The sequence below is a fragment of the Embiotoca jacksoni genome, unplaced genomic scaffold (assembly GCF_022577435.1).
Source record: "Embiotoca jacksoni isolate LCO1_2020_lvr unplaced genomic scaffold, fEmbJac1.0.p SCAF_14, whole genome shotgun sequence".
NCBI lineage: Eukaryota > Metazoa > Chordata > Actinopteri > Embiotocidae > Embiotoca > Embiotoca jacksoni.
In genome coordinates, this window is record NW_027185274.1 from 652,021 (window position 1) to 667,107 (window position 15,087).

A 15,087-nucleotide genomic window follows, 5' to 3' on the forward strand; every position below is an offset into this window, starting at 1 on the left:
TTAGTTTACTCAAAGTGTTTTATACAAATTAAAGCACATCCATTTGAGCAGAAAATTACCCAATAGTGCCCTTTTATGCCAATTTGTTTTTGTTTTTTTTCTTTAATGATTATTTTTGCCAGGGGGCATTAACGTCTTTTATAATCCTTCCGACCTGAGGTGCCAACACCCTACCTGCAAACACAAAAGGATGCTTTGCTACAGTCTGAGCCTTTACTTGGTAAAGATTTTTATTTAATCCAGACATGCCAAAGCTCAAACTCCAACACAAACAGACTCCATCCCACAAACCCAACAGTGCGAAGCAAACTCCTGTGGAAACTATATCTTTATAAATGTGGATGTTGTGTGGAGGCTCAGGGAAGAGTGACGAGCTGCTTCCTATTCTCTCCTCCACGCTCGTGATGCTTCCAACCCCTAATCTTGACTGCTGATGCAAATAGTCTAAAAAACGTCCCCACCAAACATTTGCATTTAAACAAATAGATAAAGGTCATTTTGAAAAGCTGCCTGCTCATGACTGCAGTGTGAGGTGGCATGTTCCATGTGTCCCTGCCCTCCTGACAGCGTGGTTAAAGCTCCCATCCTGGCACGCCACTCAGTATGGTGCAGCACACTGGGATTTAGCTACTGTAGGCAAATACAGCCGAGGGAGAACACAGAGGCCTGTGGGTGTGTGTGTGTGTGTGTGTGTGTATTTTGTATGTGTGTGTGTGTGTCACATTGCTCAACAGCACCATGGACACAGGTAAGACCTTCTCATTCATATACAGGCTGCTCCTGCTATTTTTATAAGATGTGACAGAAATGTTGCAAAAATGCAGTTTTAACTTGTAGAATATCCACATTTTTTATTTCATCATGGCATGCTTTTATTGTGGACAAAATTTAGTGGGATGTTCTTTACGTTTGTGAGAATGCAAGTTGTATTTTGGCAGTTATTTGATGACATATGTATTAAACTGATTTGCTAATATTGATTTCCCTTAAAAAAATAAGTCAATTTGAGATTAATTGTACGGCACATTTATTAGCAAGGATAAAGTTTTCAAAAACATTTTCTAAATGCAGTTTGCAGAAATCTGTGTTTGCTATTTGAATGTATATTAATTCATATAATTTATAGCATAAGTTATGAATATGAAATAACACACAATATGTATTGTCAATATCAAACAGCAAAATAAAAATATATCTAATCCAAAGAATATTTCATATTTTCAAGAATCTCATGGCTGTGCAATATTGGGGCTTATCTCAAAGATCCATTCAAAAAGCTGGGGTCTTTTACATAAAGTTTTTTGCATGCAATTCCCGTTTGCATAATAAAGTTTGCATTTTCATTGAGTTTATATTTCTGCTTCCCAGGAATGTCCCCAAATCACACCTGCCCGGTGAGATTTGTAAAGATCAATGTGACAGTAAACGTGCTGCTGCTATGATGCATGCATGTGGGATTTCTCATTTTTGTTACAATCCCCTAAAAATAGTTTTTTTTTAACCCCCCTCCTCCCTCCCATCCTCCACTGTTTGCTTACTGTGAGGTTTCGGCAAGTGTTTTCACTTAATTGCCTCTTTTTAGCAGTCCATTTGCATCGACCAAACCAAAGGCAATTTCCATGACATTTACACACCAATCCCAAAGTCATTCGCCTCTATGCATAAAACTGTGAAATATTCAAATGAACACACATTTGTGGGGATGGATGAAAATTTGTATGAAGTCAAACTGTTTCTGAGTTTGTATCAAATGTGAATTCACTGATTGTTTTGTTTTTTTATTATTTATTTATTTCCTTTCTGTTCTGTTCTGTGCAGAGTATTCCAAGAGAGTTTATCAAGGCGTTCGAGTGAAACACACAGTCAAAGACCTGCTGGCGGAGAAGCGATCCCGACAGACAAGCGGGCCCAGATACAGCGTAAGCACGCTCTCCTCTTAAACCGTCTTGCTTTTGTCCTGTCCTGTCTCTCCCCACTTCATTTTTCTCCCAAACCAAACAGCGCAGCCACAGTTGACATTCTGTTGGTGGCTCAATCAAGAGGCTGCCTTTTAAAAATCTCCTCTCCTTGTTTACATTTTGGCTTGTTTTTGTGCACTAACGATCCATGGTTGATCCATTGACCACCTGTACCCACCCCCCTCCTCCCACTGTCTCTTCTCCCCCTGGAGCGCTCCCAAAGCTAATCTGTAAATAGCTGTGTACGGTGGGTGTGTGTGTGTATGTAGGGAGACACAAAGCCCCTGCAACCCATCCTGACCTCACAAAAGAACACTGACACAATGCTCGCAATGGCGACGGCCATGATCTCCCAAAAAAACTCCCCTGAGGTGGAGGTGAAGGCGGGAGCAGGGGGCGGGGTGGGAGGATTGAGGTGGACAGGTATCATAGAGAAAGAGGGCCGTGCAGGAGGCTGCCCATGCAAAGTCTGATCCACGCACACCTGCCAGCCGACATTGTCCTCTGCTGTGAACAAACCTCCCATTGTTGTCTCGGAAATAAACACACTCTCTCTCTCTCTCTCTCTCTCTCTCTCTCTCTCTCTCTCTCTCTCTCTCTCACACACACACACACACACACACACACTCACACACACAGTCAGATAAACCAGGCTCTGCTTTAGACGTCTGCATGCACAAGCAAGACTGGCTTTTCACTTCCCACAAACCGCCTGTCAAAAGGCTTTTTCAGGACAGTATTCACTGTTTGTTGACTGTGTAGCGTCGGCATGTCCACTCTATAGATATGCAGGCTGCTGAGGTCTCAGGTAATGAAGGGATTATGTGAGAGACAACAAGAGAGGATACAAGTCCAGAGAGTTGTTGCATGTGATGGATGTAATGTTTATGAGGAAATCCTGCTCAGGATTTGATTTTATAGATGGTTGATGTACTCGGTTTCAGGGGAGTTTTCACTCAGAGGAGAGTAAAACAAGAGTAGTTCTTGGCTGTGTTGGTGCTGATTGATGTTTTTTGAAACATATAATTTGTGGAGGCAGAGCTGCTGTGAAAGATGAAATATACATGTGGTGGAGTTTAGCTCCAATTGGCAAAGCCAAAAAAAAAAAAAAGCAGTTTCAGAGTGCAGGTGGCTAACTGGCAACCGCAAGCTAGAATTCAACAAGCCTGATAATCCAGATAATAACTTTAAAATTAACATTATTTATCTGGTAACTGAGGTCAGAAAAAATGTACAATGAGATTATTGGACAATTGACACATTTTATACATTCTGAAGCTTCCAAGTTTTCACTTAAGCAACAAGACAAGATGGTATGACATCTTTTAAGGCTTTTTTCGGAACTGGATTGAAATATTTTAACATCTTAAAACATGAACCAGGATTGCATTTTTAGTCATGATGATGCAGATTTATGTCATGAAAAGAAAGCAGATGTCCCATCTTTGCTTAATTTCTCTTGTCTTTTTTTAACACAACAATGGAGCTGTTCAAACGTTTACGGGGACAGCGTCTCCTCTAATAAGCAAAACTTTCTAAAACTACCCACTTGCATTTTGACAAACTGAGTCACAGGCAACACTAGCAGACGGCTTGAAAGTGGACTTAGCTTCCGGGTCTGAAAAATTAGGCTGATGTGAAAGTGCCTTAATCTGCAATACCACCAAGTGCCACTAGAGTTTGGCTCCAAAAAGCCTCCGCCTCCATAGACTCCCATTCAAACTAGTCACATAAAATTCTCAGTCAATAAAATTAATCCACAAGTTTTTTCAGTGTTGTTAGCGAAAGTCACTCCTTCTTATTATTTTCTGGCCGTCCTTCTAAAAAGAATCCGTCATTAATTAGAAAACGAGCTTCAAAAAGACGTGTTTTGGGGGCGTGTCCAGTCGGACACCCCCCCCCCAGCTCATCCAAATATGATCACTACCGCCTCCAAACTGCTCCGAACGAGCAAGATGGCGCCAGACAAAATCCGACCTCGACGCTTCATCACGGACGTTCACAAACTAACGGGTGACGTCACTGCTGATTGCCGCTTGGTTGAGACGGTCCAAGTCACACTGCTGAAACTTTTCCCTGCAACGTTGCAAAACAGTTTCATCTCTTTGCATATCTTTGGTATGCTGTGGCTGTTAGGTGTCATTAGAGGATAAGGCTGACAATATTGTTTATTTTATTTAGTGTCACCAATTTTCCTAAAGAGGCCAAAACCAACAATTAATCCACCTCCGAAAATGGCTCCCATGGGTGCCCTTTCTGCCACTGTAAGTAATGTCTGTTAAAAACTACGGTTGCCATTTAGTTTAGGGAAGTACCAAGACTTTCTTGTAATGAAGCTGCACATGAGTGAAACTGTTCATTATCAGTATAATGGACTTAACACGGATTACCACAGTCAGAATGAAGAACTTGTAAAAATAGATTAGCTTGTTTTGGCCTTTAGATCAACTCCTTTCCTGCAAAAGTTCAATGGGAGAAAAACTGCAGCCTCGTCATTCCCAAAGCAGAACAGTGCAATATTTGGAACATGATAAACTCCAGGTTGAAACCATGACTACAGCAGGTGGAGGCAGAGGACACTGCCAGGGGTTCGCCAGTTCACCGATGAGACAACAAAAAGAGAGCAGCTCAAGAAGCTAGTTTCTGCTTTTGTCACTGGGAATAACATGCTCTCTAACAGCAGGCAGATTGTTCCAGACCTCCAAATATACAAATGAGATCTATTTTACAATGGATAGGCCTTTTAAATCAACTGTCATTTTGATGGTATTTTCATATTAAAATGACATCATTAGCACAGAAGGCAGCATGAAGCCAACATTATGGCATTTTTTTTTTGTTCCTCTCACAAATTAAAAGTGTTCTTAAGCTTAACACACCTTTTCTTGTTCGTACAATTAGAGCAGTGACCAGACCTTTTTTTGAATGCAGTTCCACAGCTGCCTGATAAACCAAAGTGCTTCACTGACACAACCAGTGGTGGTGATTTTTAACTTATATATTTGTATACACTATTAACTATATAAAACTACATATTGTTGCAAGATATATTGATATAATTGAACAGCCATTGTTTATGTTGATTTGGTCATGTTTGAATTTGTACTACTAGTGGTAGAAGTTACGTTTTTAGACCATTTCCATTTGGCAATTGTTTTTTTAGCTACCTATATGCCTAATACCATTAGATAACTATTTCAAATAATGCTGCTTTTAGAAAAATACGTAGATGTTACTCTTGGTGGGCTACTTAAATTGTTCATGCTACATTTAGTGAACTACTAGTGAGCCATGCTCTATATGAGGGTGTCCTTGAATTATTATTTTTTTATTCAAATGAGTTGCGCTACTTTATAATCTTTCCATCTAGCCACTGGTAAATGTAACATCAGTTGTGGATCACTTGGATTTTAGGGCTACAGTCTTGGTCGGTTATGACAGCTTATGATTTCCGCTAATGTAAACTAACATTAGGTAGCTGTAGCTGTGAATCTGACTACTAACTATGACTTTGCTCAACTTGTTTTAGCATGTACTGCATACATGTATGTTCTTCTGGTCAAATCTAAGTGAATTTGTTTTTGTACAAAAAATGTAAACATGATATAGTATGTTGGTAGTAACGGCAGCAGACTGTTTGCGGGTATCTGTATGAATGAGGCTTTAAGACCTAATGAGGCACTGAGGCACACAATAACTGAGGCAATCCATGTCCTTATGTTAGCTAATGCCAGCTTTTATCTCTGAGAAGAAAAAGGCCAACGCGAGAGAAGAGTGAACTCCAACCGCAGAGTGAGTTTCCTCATGTTGGAACACGGATATTATATCATTTCACTGCATTAGCTTCTCTTGTCTGGCGGTTTTATTGAGGTGGTGTGCCTTGACATGTCACTATTACATTAATGAACAAGGACAGTTAGAAGTTAAAGTGTGTGGTGACAAAAATTCAAGACTGGCAATTTTACAAGGCTGAAGAGACTTTTTGTGAATATAGTTTTTGATTTTCTTGGCTAAAAGTTAACTAATATGCAAAAACTGACAGTTTAAGATACAACTGAACTTTAATGGTCAACACAGGACAAGTGTGGAGTTTCAAAAACAAATAGCATGGTATTCAGATAAAAAAAAATTAAAAAAAAGGGATCATTTTAACAAAACAAAAACAAAAATCCAAAATTTAAATATTAGAACACAATGAATATAATTAAAGCAAATTAACTACAGTTAAGTTATAGATCAAGAAAGAAAAGTCAACCGGCCTATGTAGGAATATGCACACAAAAAAAATTTATGCATGTTCACCCATGCAAATATGACATAGATAAATATACTAGTTAAAAAAAAAAAAATCGAATTGTATAACAGAGTATGATGAGTATTTTGCATGGCAAGGAGTTTTTCTGGGGAACAAGGTTAAATAAATCCATGATCATTCCCCCGCAACCCCCCCCCCCCCCTCTCTCCCCTACCCCACCCAACATACACACACAAACACAAACACCACAAACACATATACATACAAACATGCATTATCTGACTGTCTGAGCTTGAGCAAGCTGATTTCCATACGCAGCCTTCAGAGATGCACTGAGCCGTACCTGGGCCACATGAGGAAGTCTTGGCACTGGCAAATCATATTCAAATTCAACCCTCAAAATTTGCTTGCGTCCCAGCCAACACAGGCTTAATATCAACTCTTTCATGTTAGCAATATGCAAACAAGAGATCCAGTCAAACCCTGTCCTATGTGTCTCTGTTCATTGATGTCTCTGACTCTGCACGAATCTGTGTCTTAAAGCAGAAACCGACTGGTCGACAAATTATCAAAGCTGCTGGTCAACAAGATCCTAATATTAACCATAAGAAAACACAACACGCAAAATGAATCATATACAATGCAGCCAGGATGCACCACAGACTAATAGACTATAAATGATGGACATTTAATATCTTAAATGCTGCATATGTAAACTCAGGCTGTGCAGTTAAAAATCATTTGAACTCACCAAAACTAGTGGAGATCCAAGACTTACCAAAAGACATATGTCAAAATTAGATTCTAAAATATGTACACTGTTAAAACAACAACAACAACAAAATGCAATATTACATATGCTCTTTAAAAGTTTACTTCATTTTACATGGATTTAAAATGTTATTAAAAAGAACTGTAATAAATATACAGTCAGTGACTGTTTATAGATTTTCTACCATCAATTTTCTGTGAAAATATGTTATAATAAAAACAGTCTCTTTCAAGAATAAGGTCACCACTTGAGAATCCATCACTAGGTTTTTTTATAACCAAAAATGTCATTGCCTGCTAAATTTAATATTATGACAAAAAATGGAAGGCTTTTTATTACTGCTAATTATACTTCATTAATATATTTGACCAGGTTGAGTTTGTAAAACCCAGGAAATTAATACTTTAATGCAAAAAAGTGACAGATCTTTCTAAAAACCAGTCAGTGGGTGGTGATTCTATGAAAGGGCTTTTTACAAAATTGTGTTTACAGTCAAAATACGGGCAATACAATTTTACTGTAAAAATATTAAATAATAATAAATAGAGAAAACTCTTCCTCGACTTTTCCTTTAAAAAATAAGGTCAAATAATAGGGATCATACAGTAAAGATGTATTATTTGTTTGTGAGATGTGTCAAGAAAAGTAGTCAGTCAAATCGTACAGATATTCTTTAATCACAGTTGTGTTTTAATTCACCCACATAACCATATTTTGTCAAGTTAAAAACATGGTCTCTAGCCATTCAATTTTGTATATATAATTTTACCATTATATAGCGTCATCAAAGTATGGGGACAAATTGATACAGCTATGTAACCTATTATGGTCTACTATTAACAAACAAATAATAAAAATGAAATAAAAAAAACAAGTATATGATAATCAAATGAAATGCCTTGTTAGTCGTTTCCACCCTGGTAGTTCTGGTGCACCACCCAAACTACAACTACAGTTGCAGACGTGTTACTCATTAAACCTGTTTACCAACAATGGCCCAGGGCTCAAGGCGTTAAACATTCAATTAGTGTAGGACCATCTTGAGCAGCTACAACAGTAAAAAGCAGTTCACACGAGTACTGATAATCTGATAAGATACTATAACATAGCAATTAAAGGGGGAATTTCTTTCCTTCTTTTTTTAAATTTTGCAGATAACTTTTACTTTAACCTTTTAAGCCCTAGAGGCCCCCAATTGGGGGCCAGGGAGAAGACTTAGCAAAACTATTATTAAAATATGGACATATATACTGATATTTACACATCTGAACAAATCTTACAAGTGTTCCCTTTATTATTAAAACCATTTTTTTTTTTTTATAATTTTTTTTATTGTGGTTGCAGAGATATACTCTTTTTATTATGGGTATGCAATTTTCGAGCAGAGGCCTAAAAAATAGATGTGTTTTTAAAAGGTTAAGTACCTTGCTGATAATACTTCTGTATTCAGGAATTGTGTATGTATGTATGTAAGTATTGTTTTACTTGAGGAAAGGATCTGAATTTTTCTTCTCCTCTTGATTTCTGGAACCCTGTTTACAATTAAGTAAACCAGTGTGGGGTCCAGCTCCAAACATTGGGAAGATCTAGATAATTGCACAATAATAGTAGTTTTCAAATCTTTCTGTCTTTTGTTCCCTTAAAACAATGTCTTAATGTATCCAAACCCTCGTCACATCAATAGGAACCTTAAACAAAGTGTCTTTTTCAGAATTCTTTTATAATTTCAACATTTTAGAAACATGATGAAAAAAGGGTGTCATACTTCCCAATAAAGAAAGCAAATACAAGTCTGATAAAAAATAAACATACCGGGCTAGAAATGATGCAACGTTTTCAACGGGAAGGTTTTCGGTTTTGTTTCAGAGTCTTTTTCCTCAATAACTTTCTGGACAACAATCTAAAAACCTTTTAACAATGTTGTCACAAAACATTTGTATAATGTGTGTAAAGCACATTATCCTACTGCATGGAATCAAATTTAAATCTAACTCATTGCATTTATGGCTCCACAAAGCAAAATGTCATTTCCAAGCTACATCAGTGACTTTCCACTTCTTGTTGTCAACACATTTTTATAGCCTTCTTGTCAGACCACTGCGGACTGCAATTATGTTGTTTGCATATTACAACTCTGTCATGACATCACCAGACGGTTTCTACTACCATGCTCTTTTTTGATTATTTGTTTTTTTGTACATCTACATTGAGACAGCATTCAGTCCTCTTCACAGTTTGTACACTTTGTTGTCTCATAGATTTAAAATGAACAGAATCAACATTTTGCCTGTCAATTCCAATAATGACTGAACAAGTTTTTAGAATTCAAATCTTTTTAAATTAAACATCAAAATTAGAAATTTCACACACTGAGGCTTTAATAATGTCTTAAAGTTAAGACCTCTGTGGTAGTCGAGTAATATGCTCCCACTTGATTCTGTTATAGTGCGATTGTATTACTGGGACTTTGCTGTTGCTTTTCTTTTACTCGTAGTGTAGATTGTCTTCAGTTGCCTTCATAGTTAACCCTGGACATTTATTTTTCAAATCTCCACCTGAAAAAACCTCCCCACATGTAGTCAGTATCAGTTGCAAAACTATATGTTCAAAATGAATAACCTTAGGTCCTATGGATCAGATACACTTGAGAGAATTTTGACATACAGTAACTTTCCTTACCACCTGATCAAAACTGTAAATTAGAGTAGATAAAGCCCTATAACAGGGTTAGAGTTAGACTAATGTTACTGACCATGCTCCAAAAACTCGACAATATGTAGTGCAACAGAAATGAAGCACAACAAATACGACCTCCATTTGAGTCATAGTAGTACCAGGCAGCGTGTTCAGTGAATGTGCCACGATCAACAACCTTTTAAAAAGAGTGGCGCACTGCATTACATTGATTTACATTTTATGAGGGAAACGGGTAAACTCTGTAAACACTGCCATGTAAATCCCCCTCACAAACTAAAAGTGTTGAGCATATACAGGTCAAATAATCAAACACAAGGAAGCACAAAGAAAATAGAACATTTAATATGTATATAAGTTGCGAGACGGTGAGAAATTCAAATCTTTCATGATCTAAATGACAAACTTTGCTGTCCAGAAACAGTGACGAGTTGTTTCCTCATGACTGAAGCCTCTTCCATGTGTAGATAAGTCTCATCCAGTCTGCGTGCTGCAACTCAAAGGGTCTCGTATTACAGGGAAATCTGAAGTCTTATGTCTCTTATTTCACAGGGCGGATCGAGCAGTCCACCTTCATTTGTCCAGATGCCAGGTGAGACTCAATTAAAATCTCCAAGATCCTCAATGCACTTGTTTGTCTGCCTCTAAGATACACCTGTCGGCCACATCTGACGAGTGGCCAGACAGAGCAGTTTGTCCACAATCACTGCTGCCATGACAACCATGAGGATATGATTCTGTTGTCGCCCTTCAGGATCTCACATGCTGCCCAGCTACTACGGCATGAGACGTCCCTTCATCTCCGACTCAGACTTCTGCTCGTCCACCAAGCAGTTCTCTCCCGACGTCTACTCCTCCACCCTCGGGGGCAAACCGCTGGGCTGCGATCCCGCCACCATGTCCAGCTACTCCTCCCTCATCGACAGCTACTACCCAGAAACCTTCGGTGACTACCGCAGCGCAGCCACCTTCTCCAGCTCCGGAGGGTCCTTCCTGCCCTCGTCGGCCCTCTCCTCCCTGCTGCCACCTTTCAGCGGAGAGTCCTCCCATTTATTCCTGGTAGGATTTAGGATCAGACCATCTGTAATGACGACAATGACAGAGATGAGCAAAGAGGGGATGCACGTTTACAGATCAGCACCAGGGATGGAATAAAGGGCAAATCCACCTAAAATTTGCATGGGAGAAGAAAAAGTGTGTGTGAAGTGTGTGTGTGTGTGTGTGTGTGTGTGTGTGTGTGTGTGTGTGTGTGTGTGTGTGTATTGGGGCCCATGGCACAGTTTTGCTCAGGGGCCCTACAGGTAGTTGATCTGGCTATGACCATTTATAGTCAAACAGAGGTTCATATGTGCTTATGTTCTGTATCTTAACCAGTATTCAACAGGTCATGTTGCACCACCCATTAATGGTGGATGTCTGGTTTTGGCATGTAGTCCCCTCTCTTCCCTAGCAACCACAACATCCACAGACTACAACACTGCACTGTTGGCCAGCTTGTTACATAATTAACTGCATGTGTCTACATCCATCCTCCAAACTTTATTAGACAGAAACAGAAGGCTGTGTTTGTGGAAAAAGTGAAACTAAAACAAGTACTGCAAGTGTGAGCTAAAAACCAGGAGGGACACGATGACATTTTCCATGTAGATCCGATAGGATAATGATAATAATGCAATATAATAATAATTTTCCTCTCAACAGCATGCTGTGCTCAAACATCTGTGAGAGTGGCTGAAAGCACACAAACTTTGAGATGTGTTCAACCGACCTCTGGACAAGACATTTTAATAAATATTTAGCTACTTTTTAATTCTGTTGAGAGAAGATTAATGGGTCAGTTCAATCAAATTGAAAAGAATTTAGATTCCTTTGAAAGGATATTTTGTATTTTTATTTTTTAAATGTGACCAAACAACAACAACAAAAGTCTGCCTTACAGAAGTTTAAAACTAAGCTGAGGAATACGGCGCACAAATCCTCATTGGGTCCCTTTTATTCCCCACTGTCCTTGGCATTTTTATTAACTCCCCCAGCATCCAGAAACCAACGGTACAGTAGAGCTGAGATGATCAATAATCAGCCCCTTTGATAAACAATTGATCATGTGAGTCTTTAAGAAGAAGAAACTATTAATATTTCACTTGTACCAGCTTCACAAATGGGAAAATTTGCTAGTTTTCCAAGTTTTCTGTAAAAGCAATTCAGCTTCTGGACTGATGCTCAGACCAAACGTTACACGTTTTAATGTACACTGTCTACCAGGTGTTTGACAACTACAGTGGAAATGATATAAGTAGAAACTTGCTTTAGATTCTATTTCATGCTACTTATATGCAAATATTAGATACATTTATTTATGCAATGCCTTCAATCAGTGATTACAGTGAAAGTTCAATCTTCTGTCAGCTGTTTTTATATAAATATAAATTTAGGGTATTTGAACATAAAGAGCATAAAATAAAAGCTAATGCGAGTCTCTATTTTGGTCTCATTCAGTCTTTGATCGGGAATTAAAATAAAATAAAAATATAAAAAGTATGAACTTTTGATATTTTACAGAAAAAGGTTGCTGATGATAAAAATAAGTTTTGGTTGCAGCTTTACAGCACCTGTGTAATGGAAAAGTACTACCTCACCCATTGTTCCCTGTGTATTAATTACTGGACAGAAAAAAATTGAAACTATCTGCAACTTTGTCAAAAATGAGCTCAGCAATTGTGCCTCTGCAAGATGAAAAGTAGATATTTGACTTCGCTGGGGAAGTTTCCAACGAACCTGTAATTCGTAGACTCAATTAACATGAAGTAGACCTGGGGCCCCTGGAGGCCTGGGGGTCTGATGTATTGTAAACACACTTCTTTGTCATCGTTGTGTGTTGACTGGGATAGCCATCATCTGAATGAACACATTAAAACTTAAACCTTAAACTTCTCACAGGAGTACTACAGTAATGTATAATTACATAATTGGGTGTCATTTTGCGTGTGTTTGTGTGTGTGTGTGTGTGTGTGTGTGTGTGTGTGGTGGGGGTGGGGGGTGAGGGGGGTGTCTTTAAACCTGAGGAAATAAAGTCAACTGTCTTACATGCCTAGATACCAGAGGTGAAAGTAGGTGGTGTTACAATTTTTCATTTTGTAAACTAAATCTTTAAAAAATCCTGAATTCTGAAATGATCAGATGCATGCTGCATCGTTTCAGCCCTGGATGTTATAAAGAATTCTGGTGAACCCAGGATGTCAGTAATTAAAGGAAATACTGAGAAATGTATAGAAAAGTATTAAAGTAAATAATGCCACTAGAAAGATCTGCTTTGTTGATGGAGCTTCTGATGATGAAATGAATGAATGAATAATACATTCTGTTCTGTCATGTCTTCCTGTTTCAGAGAGACTCGTGGGAGCAGTCAGTCCCAGAGCCAGTAGCCCACGTGGAGGCACTCTGTGCGGACAGCCTGGCCTCCGTCAACGTCCCCCCCCCCCATGCCCAGCCCAGAGCCCCCGGCCAGTCCCTCCCAGTACCGCTCCCCGAGCCGAGGCTCCTCCATGGGCCCCGTCTCCAGCGGACAGCCCTACACCCTGCACTCCCTGGAGGACGCCCACTACCACCCTTTAACCACCAGCAGCTCCTACCCCGTCCCCTCCTCCTTCCCCTGTCCTCCATATATGAGCAGCCCCGTCAGCGACCTGGTGTCCAAGATGGTGACGGAGGAGGCGGCCGAGGGCCACAGCAGCCTCCCAGCCGGCCCCGACGGTCACTCCTCCTGGGCCAAGGACGACGGGGTGAGCTCCTGGTCGCCCTACGACAACAGGAGGGCCTACTGACTGGATGAGGGAGCCCGAGTCAGACAAGAAGTCTTCACAGACAATGAACTCGACAAACACTTGACGGCCCAGGGTCAATTGACTGGGAGGTGTTTTGTTGGACAATTTGTTAATTGTCATTTTTGAAGAAAAAATTCCAAGTTTTATCATTTCTGGTTGGTGTTTTGTAATAGTGTATATTCTGAGGATCTGTGTTTTTTTTTTTTTTTTTTTTTTTTAATACTATGTGAACATATTGCATGTTTCACCTTCCCGTTCCCTGTGGCATGTATTGGAGTCCCCCTCGTTTAGTCTGTCCTTCCCACCACAGTCGTGTTTCCTGTTAAATGCACCCCTCTGTTGTCAGAGTGAGGACAAGGTTCAGGTTAAGTTTACCGACAGAGAAACAGACTTCACACATCACAGGGAGCCGGCTGTAGCTGTTATCACAACAGAACCCCCGCCATCTTCAGAAAGGCTGCCGAGTGTGGCACATTTAATAAAGAAACTGCTGCAGTGACTAAAGTGGGTGAAGCTTTGTTGGGCTTCATACGTGGGTGGAAAGGAGTGAACTCGCATAGCACTTCCATAGGGGGGTCTTTATATGTAAAATATGTACAGTATACACTGCATGTCCACATAACTTTATTTAGGCAAAAATAAACAAAATCAAAATAGTGGATGACAGGAGCCAATAAACTACCAGCAGGACACCAGCAATTCCATTTTTTTTACAATCAACATTTGAAATGACTCTTACAAGGCTGACACAAAGTGTGACCCTATTTAAGGAGACTTTTCACCATTGTTTTTTTTAAAGAGAAGTAGTTAATTTTGTTGCAAAAAAAATGAAAATAGTAAAACAACTGAAAACATGAGGGCAGTCAATCATCAGCTGTTTGTGAATAGGATGAAAGGAAAGTGATCTGATATGCTGGGCGTCCATCTTCACAGCAACTAGGGGGCACCGTACAAACAATAAAAAGCTCATTAAGTAATGAATTCATAAAACTGTAACTAATAAATGGTTTATTGACACGCCTGTTGGAGGAGGTTTTCATTTTAACAGCTCTATTGATGGAACACTTTTATTGACCTCAAACGTTTTCTTTTAGTTTGACAAAGGAAAAAAAAAATCCTCCTTTGTTCCCTTTTATCAGGACTTATATGTTCTGTCTCTGTCTGGACATCCTTGGTGAATTCCCCTGTAAAGCCTAAATGGTTGTGACAGTTGAGAGTTATTAGAAACAGAGGCAGTGGGGGTTAAATACAGTCATTCTATCCATGTGATAAAATTAGGCCCAAAGCACATTTGTCTTGCGCTTCAAACAAATATGTGCACTCGACTCGGTCAAGGGAAAGGACGTCACACAAGTTAATATAATGATATACACACACGGTAGGGTGGTACGTTGGCGCAGTGGTTAGCACCATCATCTCACAGCGAGAAGGTTCAGGGTTTGAACCTTAACTGGGGCGAGGGCCTTTCTATGCAGAGTTTTCATGTTCTCCCCCGTGCCTGTGTGGGTTCTCTCCGGTACTCCAACCACTCAAAAACATGCATGTTAGGTTAACTGGTGATTCTGTCCATCTGTGCCCAAAGTCAGC

The 15,087-nt window shown here is 39.4% G+C and overlaps 1 protein-coding gene across 1 annotated transcript; it reads left to right on the top strand.

Annotated features, from left to right (window-relative positions):
* The first annotated feature begins 663 nt into the window (after positions 1-663).
* pou2af2 (POU class 2 homeobox associating factor 2) lies at positions 664-14,490 on the top strand. The gene is given in 6 exon segments (XM_069147260.1): positions 664-748; positions 1,819-1,919; positions 10,232-10,271; positions 10,434-10,738; positions 13,065-13,163; positions 13,165-14,490. Coding segments are annotated over 6 exon segments (891 nt in total). The 5' UTR covers positions 664-738; the 3' UTR covers positions 13,501-14,490.
* Positions 14,491-15,087: the final 597 nt, after the last annotated feature.